The sequence below is a fragment of the Xenopus laevis genome, chromosome 7S (genome assembly GCF_017654675.1).
Source record: "Xenopus laevis strain J_2021 chromosome 7S, Xenopus_laevis_v10.1, whole genome shotgun sequence".
Taxonomy (NCBI): domain Eukaryota; kingdom Metazoa; phylum Chordata; class Amphibia; order Anura; family Pipidae; genus Xenopus; species Xenopus laevis.
In genome coordinates, this window is record NC_054384.1 from 2,027,501 (window position 1) to 2,045,551 (window position 18,051).

At 41.6% G+C, this 18,051-nt stretch overlaps 1 protein-coding gene across 1 annotated transcript in view; it reads right to left on the minus strand.

Annotated features, from left to right (window-relative positions):
• Positions 1-2,876, minus strand: part of LOC108697309 (coiled-coil domain-containing protein 186) — a 42,786-nt gene extending 39,910 nt beyond the window's left edge. Inside the window, exons 1-2 of the mRNA XM_018227234.2 lie at positions 2,738-2,876; positions 697-1,309 (exon numbers count right to left, since the gene is read on the minus strand). Coding sequence (XP_018082723.1) covers positions 697-1,289 — 593 coding nt within the window. The 5' untranslated portion in view covers positions 1,290-1,309; positions 2,738-2,876. The remainder of the gene's footprint in view (positions 1-696; positions 1,310-2,737) is intronic.
• Between the last annotated feature and the right edge of the window lie 15,175 nt (positions 2,877-18,051).

Sequence of the window (18,051 nt, forward strand, 5' to 3'; positions counted from 1 at the left end):
ATTGTCACCAACATTTTATAGCCAGTGAAGAAGTGTCAGAATTCACTAGAAACCGTCAATTTTGTCCAAAAGAGACACATTTGAAATTTTTCAGGACAAAATGGTTCTCCAGCAACTGGGCTCATGTGCCTTCAGCCTTACAATTACGATCTTTCCTGGAAAACATCTTTCCAGGAAAGGTCGTTCATTTCAATACACACGTGTAGAGCTGAATGGTCAGATATACATACAAAAACAATAGAATTCTACCTGTATCTGATGATTCAGCACTAACAGTGCCCAATGTTCAGGTCCCTTCAAAGTAACCCTATCAAAATTTTCGCTTCCACTAGATCAACTAGCGGTTAGGCAGGTTATATATAAACGTAAAAGTATGAACTTGATGGGCGTGCATCTTTTTTCAACCTTACTATGTTACTCCATTGATTTGAATCTGATCAGCCTGTGTGCAGTCACAAACACAGGCCGAGGTCAGTCCAAATACTGATCTCAGCTTCAGCTCCGCTTTATGTGACCGCACACAGGCTGATCAGATTTAAGTCAAGAGTAGGGACACTGAGCAGATCTGCTTGTCTCAGCTTGCAAAAATACACAGGCTGACAACAGCCAGAGCCAACAACCTGTGTGCCCATAGCCTAAAAAGCCAAAGCATGTTACATATCATTCCTCCTGCACTTGGGTATGAACATGGCTTACCTGTATATGGTCTGTTCCTGCTGTTGATATTTATCTTGGACGCATTTTTCCAGCATATTAAGAGCCAGTTCTGATTTGTGCAGCCCATTTGGCCTTTTAAAATCAAATTCTGCGCTGCTGAGCTCTTCTTTGTTTTCCTCCAACAAACTTTCCTGCGGAGATGAGCTTTGGATATTGGAGAGCAAACCTTTAGTGCAGTCTGTGTCAAAATGACTCCCTGTGATTATGTCTTTAACAGAGTCCTCTATTAATCCTGGTATATCTAGATCCTGACGATATTCTGTTATCAGTTCCTTAGGCCCATCCATATCAGATGCTTGTGAAGTGATGTCTTGTTGGGGTGCTGTTGGTACCTCCAGTATGGAATCCACAGGTTCGGGAGTGCTGAGTACAATCTCCTGGGGATGGTTGCCATGTATAATCTCATCTGCTTCAGTCACAACAGAAACAGATTCCACTTTTGGTTTTGGAGCGATTTCAGGTTCCTCAGCATTCTGTTCATTATGCTCATATGGTTGAACATTCATCTGATCACTCTCGGGTGGCGTCCCCTGAAGAACCCCGTCCGGCTCCCCCAAGACTGGAACCTCCATACTGGGTTAACTGCAACTCTCTAAAGGCAGAAAGAAGAAATGTGAGAATACCAAGCAGAATAATACAAAGGAAAATATTTAAAGTAGATCTGATCATGGTTAGCCAAAATAACAATGGCATGTATTGCAATTTCTGGCCTACGCCTAGCAATCTTTTTTTATAGCTTTAGTTGTCTGTATATGTTAACTGCTTACAGAGTGAAGGGATACAAGATCTGCATGAAATGATGGCGCTATTTAATTAATCAGAGCTGTGGAGTTGAAGTTGCAAGCAATTTTGGGTATCTGGAGTCGGAGTGGCCAAAAATGCACCGACTCCAACTCCAGCTCCTAAAGAGACACTGGGGCAGGTGCAGACTGTCAATGTGTGGGTTCTAGTAAATGGCAGAGAGGCTGCTGCTAAGTCCCATAGGCAGTCAGTATTTAGTGGGCTGGTGGAGGGATATTTGGGTCTCTGAGTGCACAGACTCATGAGGGAGACAATGTTGGGCTGTGTGTACAAGTGAGCAGGGCTGGGGGGGGGAGAACTATAAAGCAGGTCCGGACTGATAATCTGTGGGTTGTGGCAAATGCCAGAGGGGCTGCTATAAGGTCCCATAGAAAGTCACTATTTAGTGGGCTGCTGGGGGCTCTTTGGGCCTCTGTGTACCTGAAATGCCAGGGCCTGTGTTGACTCCCAGTCCAGACCTGCTATAAAGTCCATACACATAATCCAGGATTTGGCTGAATCTTTCTGCCCGGCCAAACCAAATCCTAAATTTGCACCTGGGGATATTAGGGGCAGCGAAGTAAAAAATGTTTTCCCCCTTCCCACCCGTGTGTATATGTAAATTAGGATCGGCCGAATCTTTTGCAAAGGACGGGGTGGTTCGGCCGAATCCAAAATAGTGAATTCAGTGTGTCATTACTATAAAGCAGGTCTGGGATTGACAATACAAATACACACAGGCCCAATACATAGGGAGTGTCTGGGGCAGAACCTCTGGCATTTGCCACAAGACCTGAAATAAAGGAGAAATAAAGCTGCAGTGGGGGGGCCCCTCATATAATGACACTGATGTTCCTCAGGTACATGTGACACTTTTACACTTCACTCTGAGACTGAGCCGCTAGTTTCTCTCACACACACATATATATACACACGCACAGGCTGGACTGGACCAAGTGCGGGGGAGCCAAGGGATAGACACTGACTATGGAATGTGCCATTAGCAGGTGATACAGGGATCCGAGTCTAGTGACCCCCCAGTGCTTCTGCTTTCCCGCTCACACTTCCTGTACAGACACCCCTGTATTCAGCAGTGGTCGGACCCAATACACCGCGGCACAATTCCCAGTTCCATTTACACACAGTGAGCGCTAGTGTCTGTCACACTCAGTGACTTACGGTGTCTCACTCACACAAAAGGCCACACAATCTCGCCATAAACCCGCCGAGCGTCCGTTACCTGCGGAATTTCCTTTCCTGTTTCCCCCCTCGGGGAATCTACTCTCCCGGCTCGGCCTCTCACTGCGGATCCATCGGAGCAAAACTGTCTGACACATAAATAAAGATGGCCGCCGCACCGCGTACAGCCAATCCCCGTCGGCCTCACCGTGACGTCAGAGCACACCTTTCTCCGCCCCTACAGGTGACAGAGCGCGAATGCGGATTAACTTTATCCCCGCAGGATATTAATAGAGCGCTGCGAATTTCCAGCCCTAATACGTGTGAGTCGGTCACGAGAGATCTCACATCCCTGGGCACGAGTGACACAGTGCAATTATTGCCTTTTAATAAACTGTGCGGGGCCAACTCTTTATTTCCCTGAGTGCTGAGGGTTTGTGTGTGAGACAGAAGAGAGACCACGTGCAGCACCGACTCCGCATCTGTATCTGCCACCGAACTGCAGTGACTGTACCTTTAACCCAGACGAACCAATCAGCAATTAGCCCTGGCAGTCACGTGTGCGAAGAATAGTGAAAACAAAATGCTGATTGGTTAATATTTTATGTCTTAACTCCCCCTCTATTTACTGATACCAGAGGCAAAACTGGGAATGTGTGTTATGCCACCAATTTATTCCCATGTGCCATTCTCTCTTTATTCCCCTTTATTCCCATGTGCCATTCTCTCTTTATTCTCTCTTTATTCCCATGTGCCATTCTCTCTTTATTCCCCTTTATTCCCATGTGCCATTCTCTCTTTATTCCCCTTTATTCCCATGTGCCATTCTCTCTTTATTCTCTCTTTATTCCCATGTGCCATTCTCTCTTTATTCCCCTTTATTCCCATGTGCCATTCTCTCTTTATTCTCTCTTTATTCCCATGTGCCATTCTCTCTTTATTCCCCTTATTCCCATGTGCCATTCTCTCTTTATTCTCTCTTTATTCCCATGTGCCATTCTCTCTTTATTCTCTCTTTATTCCCATGTGCCATTCTCTCTTTATTCCCCTTATTCCCATGTGCCATTCTCTCTTTATTCTCTCTTTATTCCCATGTGCCATTCTCTCTTTATTCCCTCTTATTCCCATGTGCCATTCTCTCTTTATTCTCTCTTTATTCCCATGTGCCATTCTCTCTTTATTCCCCTTTATTCCCATGTACCATTCTCTCTTTATTCCCATGTGCCATTCTCTCTTTATTCCCATGTGCCATTCTCTCTTTATTCTCTCTTTATTCCCATGTGCCATTCTCTCTTTATTCCCTCTTATTCCCATGTGCCATTCTCTCTTTATTCTCTCTTTATTCCCATGTGCCATTCTCTCTTTATTCCCCTTTATTCCCATGTACCATTCTCTCTTTATTCCCCTTTATTCCCATGTGCCATTCTCTCTTTATTCCCATGTGCCATTCTCTCTTTATTCCCTCTTATTCCCATGTGCCATTCTCTCTTTATTCCCTCTTATTCCCATGTGCCATTCTCTCTTTATTCCCTCTTATTCCCATGTGCCATTCTCTCTTTATTCTCTCTTTATTCCCATGTGCCATTCTCTCTTTATTCCCCTTATTTTTGCCTTGTTTTACCCAAAAAATGGTGGGTGTTGCCTTATCAGAGGAATTACTTATCTTTTAAAAGAAAAATAAAACATTTGTGTGAGTGTTGTAACTACCATACAGCAGACCCCACAGTGGCTTATGTGCTTGAATAAGAGGAAGCTACTTGCTTTCATATTGGAGTGAATTCCCCAGTAATCACACTGCTTTCTTTAATCTTCTAGCCTTGAGGCTTTGTGTGAACTTAAATGTGCCATTAGTTTAAAATTGCTTTGAGAGTTACACAGAATGATCAGTTATTGGACCACTTGTTTTATATACACTGGTTATGAACATAAACCAAACAGAGTACAGACATAGGGATCCGTTATCCAGAAAGCTCAGAATTACGGAAAGGCCGTCTCCCATAGACTCCATTATAATTAAACAATCCAAATTTTTAAAATGATTTCCTTTTTCTGTGTAATAATAAAACAGTCGCTTGTACTTGATCCCAACTAAGATATAATTAATCCTTATTGGAAGCCTATTGGCTTTATTTACTGTTTATATGATTTTCTAGTAGACTTAAGGTATGAAGATCCAAATTACAGTAAGATCAGTTATCCGGAAAACCCCAGGTCCTGAGCATTCTGGATAACAGGTCTCATACATGTATTCAATGTTAGGGCACATGCATAAATTAATGTTCATGCAGAATCCTAATCCCAGCATAATTGTATGGCATCTCTCTGTACAGCCTATGAGTAAATTAGGAGGGGCTGTAAAATATGCGTGTAAATTCCATTACTGACCATTATTTACTTTCTTTGCCCCCCCCCACCCTTGATATTGTGTAACTATATTAAACTGTTTGCTGAGCCATTGTAATGATTATAACTCTACTGAAGATCTGTGGGACGGGGCAAAGAAGCCTGGCCAGAGGGTCAAGAACAACAGAGGCTTAGGCAAGACTGAACCTGCAAGACCAGTCTCTCTTTTCTATACAAACTAGAGAATAAAAACAAGAGATTTAACTTCACCTTTAATATTTCCATTGAACAACCAAGAGAAATTATAATAGTGACTTGATTGATTTTATTACATAATGTAAAATAAGTCATGAAGACTCGGCGATAATTCTTCCCAGAGGTATTGAATTGGCCCCTAATTATTCTACAGCTCTTACACTCACAGCCAATCATTTCACAATCTCTTAATTTATTTTTGGGCTCAGTGATCAACTGATCCAGATCAGAGCTTTTCATTGGATGTTTGTGTTTTCCAGGTGAACATGTGGGTAAATATCTGCTCGATAAGGGCTATTGCTTCTCCCCAAAAGTAAAAAGCAAGATAAAGAGGAGCAGCTCTGAATCAGGTAAGAAAGCAGTTCTCTTGAAATAAATATTTCTGGCTGACAATTACCTGACATTTTCCTTCCCACCCCTAATTTGCATAAGCGTATTCAGTTCAGTATTCGGCCTAATCTTTAGCTAAGGATTCAGGGGTTCGGCCAAATCCAAAATAGTTGATTCGGTGCATCCCTAAAAATAAGAAGTTCCGATTTCTACACAAATATGGATTATTGATTCTTTTACTCTCAATCATTTTGCCCAGAATGCCACAGCAATAGCAACGTGAGTGTGGTGATTACAGTAAAGTGAGGAATTGCTTTATGGCAGCTGTTGACCTCAAGGGGGTGCCACTAACACGCAGAATGAGTGTGCCTGGGTCTGTCATACTTGAGTTTATTTATGAAAATTCTTTTTTTGGCATACAAGATGAATCCAAGCACCAAGAGGGTTATTTACTAAACTCTGATTGCAAAAATCCCGAAAAATATGTGATTTTTTTTTTTTTTATTTATAAAAATTGGACTTTTAAAAAATGACTATTTTTTTTGCATATAAGTCAATGGGTGAAGTCCCAATGATTTTTTGATGTGTGTTGGGTTTCTTGCAATACCACAAAGTTTTCGGGCAAAAAGCATAAGAAACCGGGTAAAAATCCGAAACAAATGTGAAAATCTTATTTTTTTTTTACGCAAAGCTAATTTTTGGGAAAATGTAATAATAAATGAGCATAAAAAAGTGGCAGGCTGGATTTGTTTATAGAAAAGACAGGAATTTTTAGGTTGGTTGAAACTTTAACACTGCCTCTTGGACATGGTGAGACCTTTGTCCAAAAAGGGCAGATTTCTGCTTCATGTTGCTCAGTCTAGATTTCATTTTTGGGGGGTTATAGATAAAAGACAAAGAGACAATAACACTGCACCAATTGCTAAATGTTAATATAACAATCTTTATAAAGAAACACACCAAGTAACACATTTAAAATACACAATGTCCCACCTTACAAGAGTAACCATGTGTGAGCAAAGTAATAATAAAAAGATGTTGTTAAATACAGCAATCACCAGCAATGGTCATAGGCTTCCAAATGGCACCCGACCCAAAGAACATTTGCAACAAGGTGTATCTGTCAAAAAGTAGTTTTTATAACCATGCCCTGCCCAAAATGACTTTGTGTTCCTCCACTTTGTACACAAACCCTTGCAAGCTATAGTCCAAGCACACTGCAAGGATATTAATGTGTGCCAGTCTCCTGCTTATATATGTACTGCCTGCAAGACAAGTTGGCTATACACATTGACATCCGCTCATCACCAGATCATTAGTTCTCTGCCTGATTTGGCCACTCACATACTGGGCCAAAAATTGGCACAATCCAGTCGCTGGCACGGGGGCCAGAGATCACATCAAACTGAGTCCTATGGGCACCATCACACAAGGATTTTCAAACCCTACATCCCAAGGGCTCCATACACAGGCCAACAACTGACTTAGTCTGGAGGGAGCCACTACTTTGTTTTTCTCCTTTTATCGACAAATGTCTGGTCACATTTATACAAGGATGATGGTTTGGCATGGTTGGATAGTTTTTTAATTTAAAAAATAGTTCCACCAAGCAGTTAGTTGTAAGTGTCTGTACTTTGCTAAATATTTTGTAAGAAAAAATCAACTCTGCTGCATTTTTTTGTGTCAAAATAAATGTAATACAATGAAATGTTTTGACTTTTGTTATTGAAACAACATTAATATAAAGATGCTGTATGTGTCAGTGGTGACCGTTAAAACGGGAATGTGTTTGATTAGACATTGCTTACATGCTATTAATGCCTGTGTGTGCGGTGACATCTGGGGAATTTACATGGGAATGCGGCCGGCAGGTCAGGGCAAGTATGAAAACCAGAATAAGTGTCATTGCTCATATCTATAGGATTTTAGCACTGCAGACTCACCTTAAAGGACTAGTAACATCAATTTATTTTATATAAAAATTCATTAGTATACATCGAAAAAAAAAACACAAAGAAAATTAAACGTTGAAATCGTGAAGTCTTTATTAAGAAATAACTTAATGAAACTCTTCTCTTCAGAAAAGGCGATCCATGGTGCGGCTCTCAATTTCTCCTCCCTACCTTCCTTATAGGAGATAGCCAGGGAGGAGAAATCGAGCGTCGCATGATGGATCGTCGCCCTGTCGCCTTTTCTGAAGAGGAGCGGAAGCGGAGTTTTGGTAAGTTATTTCTTAATAAAGACTTACCGATTTCAAAGTTTAATTTGTCCTCCGTGTTTTTTTTTAGTTGTATACTAATGAATTTTTTTAAAAAAAATTTATGTTACTGGTCCTTTAACTACAGGGGGCCTTCGACACCACTTGTCTGCTACATACAATGCTGTTCTAACATCTTTCACATCCATTCATGCAACTCTCACGAGTAACACCTGAATCTAGGAGTTGCATGACACATCGGATAATCCTATCACAGTAACTACACAGATTTCACACCTCTGTGAGTTTCAGTTGTCCCCTCTCTGAAGAGTTACAATGTGCCATTGTCATTGGATTAGTGGAAGAGTTTATTTGTCCAGTAGTTCCTTATTCTTACCAATAACCAAAGATTTTCTGGTGTGAAAGAGAAACCCCTGGTTCCAGAATAAACCCTGCACATAGCTTTAATTGATATAGACTAAATGAATTCTGCTGAATCTGACCCTGGTGTGCATGTGTGTGAATTCTCTCATTAGAGAATGAGCTGCAAAGGCCCAATGCAGAGAATGAACAATGTTTGTGCAGTGAAGCTTGTCTGCAGGAGTTGTATATGCACTTTATTCTATGCCTGCTACATCTCACGTATATTATTATACTCTGTTTGTCTGTCAAGCTATCTAGATTTATTATACAGCGCTCTACAGAGCCTATCCACTTCATTCCCAGTGGAGATTACAATGTCATTTAAGTGGTTGCCTCAGTGGGTGTTTCAGTTGATAGAGTGCTATGCAAGTTGCTGAAACATGAAACACTCTTAGTTTTATTTTGGGAAAATAGAGATCTGAAAATGACATTAAAGTAGAATTAAAGTTAAAGTTTATTGCCAATAGATTAGCCACAATAGTACAAGCTATAACACTATATTTATTCTGTAGAATCTTTTACCATACCTGAGTAAACAGCTCTAGAAGTTCTCTCTGCTTTTTTAGGATAGTAGCTGGGAATGGGAGAGGGAGAGGAACAAACTGAGCATGCTCAAGCCCTAGCCCTGGAGGTTTAAGCTGAAAACAGTTAGTCTGATACAGAAGCCCATGAGTACACAATAGAAGGAAAGAAATGTGCTGTTTGTTTTGACAGAGGACTCAGCGCAGCATTACTTTGAGGGTCTACTGATGTATTTATATAGATCTTTCTGATAGAGCTTATTTAATTTTAACCTTTCCTTCTTCTTTAAAGGAGAACAAAACCCTCAAAACAATTATGGGTAGAAATGTTATATACTGAACTTAGTGCACCAGTCTAACCTTTCAGAATCTCTATAACAGTCATGTTTAAGGCATTCAAAGTTGTCACAGGAGCTCACCATCATGGATTTTGTTTGAAGTGTTGATGACATGCAAATATTTAGATTTTATGCCATGGTTACTTTGTTTTTTATCATTGGGCTGCTTTAGTGGCAGTTATTTACCGCAGTCCTTCTAGCGATTTAGTATTTATTTATTGAGGAGCATCTGTTTCAGAGAAATGACAGGAGTGAATTTTAGTGATGGGCAAATAATTTTGGTAGTCGCAAATTTGCAGCGAATTTCCGCGTTTCACCGGTGGCGAATAAATGTGCGAAAATTCACATCAAAAAATCTTGGACATGCATCAGAAAAGTCGCTCACGTCCAACCTGCCATGCGTCAACATTATTCAGACGCTCATTGACTTTAACACCGGCATCAGAATTGACAAGGGCGTCAAAATTAGTGTTTCGCAACTTTTTCACCGTTTTCGCAAATTTACAATTTTTCGGCAAAGTGAAACGGGACAATTTTGGCTGCTCCTGCTATGAGGTAAGGTGAGATCTTTGCATCAGGTGGCAGCAAAAAAGGGACCTCTGAAAATTTTACTTGCCGATTTTCCATTTTTATAAAGGAAACCCGGCTCTTCTAGTATTGACTAACAATGCAGCCCCCCTGGACCCACACTGATGCTAAAGAGGTAAAACACAGAGTGAGGGAGGGAGGCTTCTGGTTTCAGACAGAATAAAGTCATTTAGCAGTCTTTCATTTCAGAGATGTTTTCCCCCTCGCTGACAGGTTGCACTAAGCCACATTCAGAGAAGTTAATCTTTCGAAATAATGAAATCTCTGTTCTTTCCTCCTATCGGCAACATAATTATTAGTGGCTGTCAGCTCTAGCAAAATATTCCTTACAATCTGTCTCATTTGTGCCGATCAACTGACAGGGGAAGCATAAGGAGAAACACTAAAATATAGTAAATTGATTTTGCATATACAGGCATGGGATCCGTTATGTGGAAATCCTTTATCCAGAAAGCTCCCATAGGGGCAAATTCACTAAGCGCCGAACGCTGGCGAATTTTCGCTACGGACGTAACTACGCAAATTCACTAACGCGCGCAGTGTACTGAACGCTACCTTTTACGCTAGACTTCCTTCGCCACCTCAGACCAGGCGAAGCGCAATAGAGTAGATAGGGATTGCTTCAAAAAAAGTCAAATTTTTTTCTAAGTCCCAAAAAACGCTGGCGTGTTTTCTACATTATGGGTGATAGGCTGAAAAAGATCGAATTTTTTTTTGGGGCTCCCCTCCTTCCCCCCTACATTTCCTGACTCATGGCAACTTACCTAGACAGTGGGCACATGTGTAGGGCAAAATAAAATTTTTATTTGATGTTTTGAAGGTTTTCTAGGCATTTGTAGTGCTGATACGTATTCCTACATTGAAATTTGAATTTGGCGCCGTATGCAAATTAACCTTCGCTAGCGTAACTTCGCTTCACTTAGCGAATCAACGCTAGCGCAACTTCGCAACCTTACTCTACCCCTGTGCGCAACTTCGGATTTTAGTGAATTTGCGGAGCGCTGGCGAAACCACGCCTGGCGAAGTGCAGCGAAGCGGCGCAACTACGAATCTTAGTGAATTTGCCCCATAGACTCCATTTTAAGCAAATAATCCAAATAAAAATGATTTCCTTTTTCTGTGTAATAATAAAACAGTAGCTTGTACTTGATCCCAACTAAAATATAATTAATCCTAATAGGGATGCACCGAATCCACTATTTTGGATTCGGCCGAACCCCCGAATCCTTTGCGAAAGATTCGGCCGAATACCAAATCGAATCCAAATCCTAATTTGCATATGCAAATTAGGGGTGGGAAGGGGGTAACCTTTTTTACTTCCTTGTTTTGTGACAAAAAGTCACGCAATTTCACTCCCCGTCCCTAATTTGCAAATTAGGGATTCGGTTCAGTCGGGCAGAAAAAGGCAGAATCCTGGCCGAATCCTGGATTCGGTGCATCCCTAAATCCTAATTAGAAGCAAAACCAGCCAAACTGACTAACTTCTGCAAGGAAACGTTAATCTAATAATGTTTTTACTGAATTATAAAAGTAGTCCTTGGGTAATTTTGATATCTGGGGCCATTTCAGGGGGAGCCACAGTGATCCGAATACATTGCTAACGCAGGATCTCAGTAAGGGTATTCTTCACAATGGTCAGGATCTAAATGTGTTACTTTGCAGAATATTTGACAGTAGGTGCCCTTGAAGCAGAAGTCAGACCTGTCCATTCCCCCTTTCATTTAATTTACTCGCTGCCTTTTCTTTGTAACTAAAGGTGGTCATACATAGAGCGATCTGCTGGTTTGGTGATGTCGCCAAACGAGCGGATCTTTCTTCGATATGTCCACCTTGATGTGGGCAATATTGGGCTGATCCGGTAATGGGCCCTAGGGCCCAACATTCAGATCATAACGACAGGTATATGGGCGGTTGGATCGCGGGGCCGCATCAACAAAGAGATGTGGTCATCAGGATTTTTACCTCTGCCAGATAGACATCTGGCCGACTTTCGGCAAGATATAGATTGGGGAAGCCCGTCTGAGGGCCCCACACACAAGCAAATAAGCTGCCGACTCGGTCTGTCTGCAGCTGTTATCGGCCCATGTATGGCCAGCTTTATTGTTTGTTCCCACGTGTGAAACATGTCAGAGGGAAGTGGGACAGAGACTCCATTATTGCATTTCAGACCAATGTAGCAGGAGTAAAGCTCATAGCAAAAGCTGTTGGCAAGACTGAAAATGGCTACAGAGTGGATTTGCTGGCCAGTGATTCTCTGATTTGGTTGCAGAGAAGGTAGCTGTACATGATACAGTCCAGGAGGCTGGAGAAGCAGGGGATGGGCACCCACCAAGGCAAACAATTACAAGCAGGACAGAAAATATCCCAATGGATGGATCAGGGGATAAAAGTCCTCAAAGCACCAAAACTCATCCTCCAAAGTTCCAGGATCATAGACAGTTTCTTCAGGCCATTTCTGCCTCACCCAAGGAGAACGAGGCTTGTGTAAGAAGCCCTTCTAGAGAAGACTCATCGGGAAAAGTCAATGAACCCCCACTAGGAATGGAGACAAAAGGTAAGCGAGAAAAAACAGCTGCATTTTCCAGTGGTTAATGTTCTGTCAGTCTGAGTTTTTCTTTCAGAACCTGCAACATTGGGGGTGTCTGCAGAGAGAGAGCCTGGAAACTGCTCAAGGCCTTGACCTAAAATAGTGGGGGGCTGCATTCCACCCAGATCAGCGAGGAAAGGGGTGAAGTATATTGAACAAAAGATGGTCCACACACTGGTTGGCTAAATTGGCAACGATAGTCTTGCAACCTCATCAGACAAGTATGACATACAAACATGCAAAACGACCCATCCTCATTATGTAAAGCTTTTTTATTTTTTTTTCTACAATTATGTGGTGTTGTGTTGCTTCAGGGGCAGTGAAAGGGACTTTCAGATTTGTATGAAAACATAGGTTTACATTGCAGTTCTGGGGTTTTTATATATATGTATATATTTAGAGCCATATATTTGGGAAATTACCCAACCATAGACATGTGGAAACTTTATGTTCTAATGACCGTTTCCCTTTCAACTGAAACACTTGGCATATATATTCCCTGCCATTTTTCTACTCCTTACACCATCACAGCTGACAGATGCCTATTATAATACATACAATGTTTTTGTCACTGTGGGTGTTGCGAGTGCTGGGACAATGAGCGTGAGGAGTGCAGGGTGTGAATTTCAGTGGCATCCGTTGGATTTATCAGCCATGGACTAGGGCTGAATTCCTGTGGCTTCCATGCAAGGAAATGCTGATACTCGGCTCATTAGCTCTTGGTAAGAGTTGGAGACTCCATATTTAGTCCAAACCAAACACTCAGTTTAATGTCGTCTTGACTTCCCGCTAAGTGGGTGGATATTTAATGTGTGAATGTGTATTCTGCTCTGCATGGAGGTCTGGTATTTGCATGACAAATCCCTACGTTCTGTTCTGCTAGAATTCATTGTGGCTCGTCGTTGGTCATCGATAGATCTGTCTTTGCGTGATGCCGTGCAAGCTTTGGGGCTTTGTGTGATGAGTCCTTACTTGTTCCACACCTTTCCCAAAGAAAACAGAGGTGAGTGGTGTATCATTAATTGGGAGGAAAGTTGGCTCCTTAGAGTTATTTTCCTTCATTCTTGTTACTCCGTGTTTGCATGGACACAAATTCTTTGTCAGAAGTGTTTGTGGCACCACTCACTGGTTCTCTCATTTCAGTAGATGTTGGGAAGCTCCAGCAGACAATATAGAGATGGCAGTTTACTGCAGTGCACAGTCCGACAGTCAGAATTGCAGGCCAGATGTTGGTGACGCTTGTTGTGCCAGTTTCACCTTTTGGGCTCCTTGGGCCCAAAAGTTCTCTTGCACTTTCTGTACTTATAAGTTCCTATTTGCCATAGACGTTGTTTACTTGACTTTTATCTGTAATTGTGTAATTGCAACTGTGCTTTCCCTGTCAGTGCCAGAGCCCAATATGGCACCCATTGCTGTATATTACATATCCTACTGGGTACTTTATACATACTGTTAAGCCAGCCATACAGATCAGCCTTTGACAAAGCTCGGGTATACTGAGTGAAACGTGCGTCAGGCACACTCTCTCTTCTTTTCGTTTCTGTAGGCAGGGCGTCGGAACTTGGGGAAATGAATGGTCAGGAGGGCAATATGCTGGTGGTGGGAGGCAACGGGGTATCCAACCCAAGTGAATAGACTAGCAAGAGACCTCCTAGCAGCACTACCCATTAGGGCTCCAACAGTATAGCGGTTTATAAAGCAATCTCAACCCTGATACCCACAACAGAAGTATTTTATTGAGATGAGAGAATTGAGGTCTAACCTGAATGGGTAGATAAACGATAAACCTCCTAATGGCATTGCCTGCTACCGCTGAGATACTATAGCGGTTCACACAAACGGAGGGTCAGATCCAACTCTAACAACTATAACAGCAAACGTGGGAGTTGTTATATACTGGTCCCCATCCACTGTTCCTTTAACGCCACTTCCTACATGAGTTTTTAAGCTAATTTTTTAGACATACCGATTCTAATTAATTTAATAAAAGTTACGTTTTAATCCATTACAGTGAACGAGTGATAACCTAGGTGGGCAGACAATAAGCTATCGGCAGCATTTTTGTATGTAATATATATGTTGAGTTTATACACTCACTTATTGTATAGCGCTGTATCTTGGTGATTTACAAATAAGTTTTGTGGCCAACTTTGTGCTTCCGGGACGCTGCCCATTAACTTAATGCTCTGATGTTGTGACTTATTATTTAATTGTGTCCCTGCTTCCATTCCTGAGGATATTGCTTCCATGGCTGCCCTTATCAATAGGTTATATTTTCTTTTTAATAGCAGTATAGTCTAACAAGTAATAGGTAATTGAGAGGGGGGTGTTGATGTTTTTGTCAGTTGATGATTTAACAAGAATTCCACCTGTGGGCGTGGGCTTTTGCCAGGTTCTGTTTCAATAATACTATAACCCAGCTGCAGAAACCTCCATAATGGCAGGTACTGTATGTTAAGCCCTACAGGCTGCAGCTGTTCCATTGGGAGGATCAGGTGTAACAAAACCCAATGGCAGTAATCTGCTGATCTCAAAGGAATGTTGTAAATAATATATTTATATATTGTGATCTCTGTGATATGTTTGCTGGCCTGTGACCTATGGGGTAACTAAGCCTAAAATTCCAGTTTGTTTACTAGCAGACGTGTTGTAACACATAAGGGATGTTTTGGAACATGGTTAGAGGTGCAGATGTGAGATTGTTTGCCTTTATGTTCTGCCAGCTGAGAGACCGCACCTTTGTCTTTCAGTTCAGGAGTCTGTAATGTCCTGCTGTAGGAATAGAACAGTTTCGTTTTCTTGGAATGAGTCCAACTATGATGGCACATGGTGCAAATTATTCTCCGGTGTTTAGGTGCTGCTGCTTTCTATTCAGGCATGGCAACGCCTGGGAATTGGTGCTTTTCAGCCTATAACCATTCAAGTGAACATATTCTTGCTGAAAAACATCTCTTATCCCATCCAAGTAAAAGGAAGTGGAGGCTGAGGTGGCAGTTGCGAGTGCTTCCTCGTGTTCCATAACAATGCTATGAGTTTAACAATGCTAACAGATTTTGCCTTTTATGAGCATGGGAGCAGGAACTTCAACTCTGGGATGGCAGTGGATGTGATCTACTTAGAGTTTTGTTAAAGCAGTATCACACAGAAGGTTACTGATTACATGAAGAAATATTGAAACATAGTATTTGTACTTGGATAGAGAACTGGCTGAAGGATAGATTACACTGGTTAAATTGAACCTTTTCTAATTGGACCTGTGTAGTGGAGTGCCGCAGGGGTCGGTCCTTTGCTTTTTCACTTGGAAGTACTGTTTCTATGTTTGCTGATTATGCAGAATGCTGCGACTTTGCAGAACGATTTGACGAAATTAGGCAGCAAACTGGAAAATGAATGATTTATACACTAAGGGGCCCATTTACTTAGTTCGAGTGAAGGAATAGAGGGAAAAAAAGTTTGAATTTCGAATGGTCGAATATGGCTACTTCGACCACCGAATGGGCTACTTCGACCTTTGACTTCAAATCTAACTTTAATTAACCCTCGATATTCGATGTTGGAGGTATCCTTAATTGACAATGATCTGGGGATTTATGTAGATAACTTCAGGCAGTGTCTATGGCTACATATAACACTATATATATATTTATCTAATACAGGGGCCCCCAACCTTTTTTACCAGTGAGCCACATTCAAATGTAAAGCGCCCACCAACTTCATGCTGCGGGGTCCTAGTGGCATTTTCCGCTCATCAGGGTCTGCTAGGCTCCCGAACATAGATCAGTGTTTACTGCTGAATTGTTAGCTACAGGGAGAATTCTATTGTTTCTGAGACACAACATGCTGCATTTTTCCTGTGTTCGGCACCTACATGCGCCTGTGTGAGAACAGTCCCATTGAAAAGAACTTAATGCGTCTATTCCTGCGCTCTCCTGTTGCTGAACGCAGAAAAACGGAACACAGGGGAGCGCAGCTTCAACCGCTCATCAGTAAGAGCCCTAAGGGTTGCAGGATGAGCCTTTAGTGGTTACAATCACAAACGAGCTGACACCCTAATTACTGGCATCGCTTAAATGCTTGTTGCTAATTTACATTCCTGGTCCCTCCGACAATTATCTTTTTGGGGATTATCCCTGATTTGCTTCATTTTCTTCACCTGCAGTCACACCCCCCAGTGTGCGCATTCTGGCGTCGTGGCATTGTCTCCCCATAATAGGCAAAAATAACAGGAATTTCTGGGTGGGGGGGGCCTTTAGCTTCTCTCGATACAGTTTAAATGAATCGTAGTGAAATGGAACATTGGATATAGAACAAATATCCTTTTGCTCCCAATGCTTTTTATTAACTTGAGGCACTACAATAGTTTATATAAACTGGCAGCCATTCAAAGCTGAAAAAGGAGATATAGCACAGGATAAACAACAGATAACAGATAAGATCTGTACTACACAATGGCCCCAGTGCCGAGCGATTGGATTAGCCTGATATCGACCTGCTTTTTGTCGGCATAAGGGGGGAAAGATCGGCTCATTTGGTGACCTTATAGTGTATGGTCATCTTTATTATGGTCTGACAGTCTGAAACCCTCACAGGACTCTGCCCTGCTTTTGGGAAATAATGGGCAGCCTCCAAATGGGACTCTCCTGCCCCAAAATCATCCTCCCCACCCCTTAATGCTATCATCTTGCCCCCGGCCCATCACTCACTTCCCATATGAAGGTAGCATCCCAATACATCAAATAAATAATAAAAAAAAAAAATATTTTTCTTATTTGATGTATTGGGTTTGGATGTATATTTTTTCCATATAATTATGGAAAGATCTGTTATATGGAAAACCCCATGTCCCGAGCATTCTGGATAACAGGTTCCATACCTTTATATATTATATTGAAATGCTAATTAACATGTTTGCTTGATACCCCCCATACTGGGAAAGGGGGTCTTAAAGTTCATATTACACTGCAGTAATGGCTACTACAAGCTCCAGGTTGCATATTTATATTCACTATGCATTCCTTGTTCCTATAAGAAACAAAACAGGATTAACTGTATTCTATGGGCTAAACCACATAGACAATTCCCATTGGAAACCTATATCTAGTATAGGTCAATCTAAAAACAACTGGACTTGCTGAGTAAAGTCCAGCAAGTCCAGTTGTTTTTAGATTGACCTATACTAGATATACCTTGACCTGGATGAATGAAAATCTTCATAGTCATTGGAAACCTATATTGGGTATCCTGCAAGCATTCGGCTATAGATCACTTCGGAGGCACGGCCCTAAAGGTTTCTTGTTTATTTTGGGACGTTAAAGTGCAATACTTGCCAATGGCCATTATTGTCTTTACAATGACTTTTACATTCAGTGGGGAAATCATAAGGAAAATGTAAGATCCTGAATTGCACGGCATTGGATTAGAGGACGGATATGTGTTTGTTAGTAATAGTAACACTGTGCTTGAAATAATAAAGTTCTGCTTAGTAATCGCATTCTTTGTAGTGTTGTGTCTGAGCAGAGCCCACTCATTGGGAGTCACAATACAAATTGTGCTTTGAAGGTTTATAGTTTCCTTGTGTCTGAGGGTTTGATGTATGGCTTCCTTGGCTTCCTCTACTTGGCCTTTCATTTAGCTACTGGGGAGGCAGGTATGAGAAATGCAATAAACTGTGACCCCTCTGTACTGAAAGGCTGCTGTGTATCCTAATAAAGATCTGCTTTGTTCCCTGTCTGAGCCAAATACCCAGTTATCTCTATAGCTGGATGGAGCTGAAGGGAAACCCTAATCTGAACA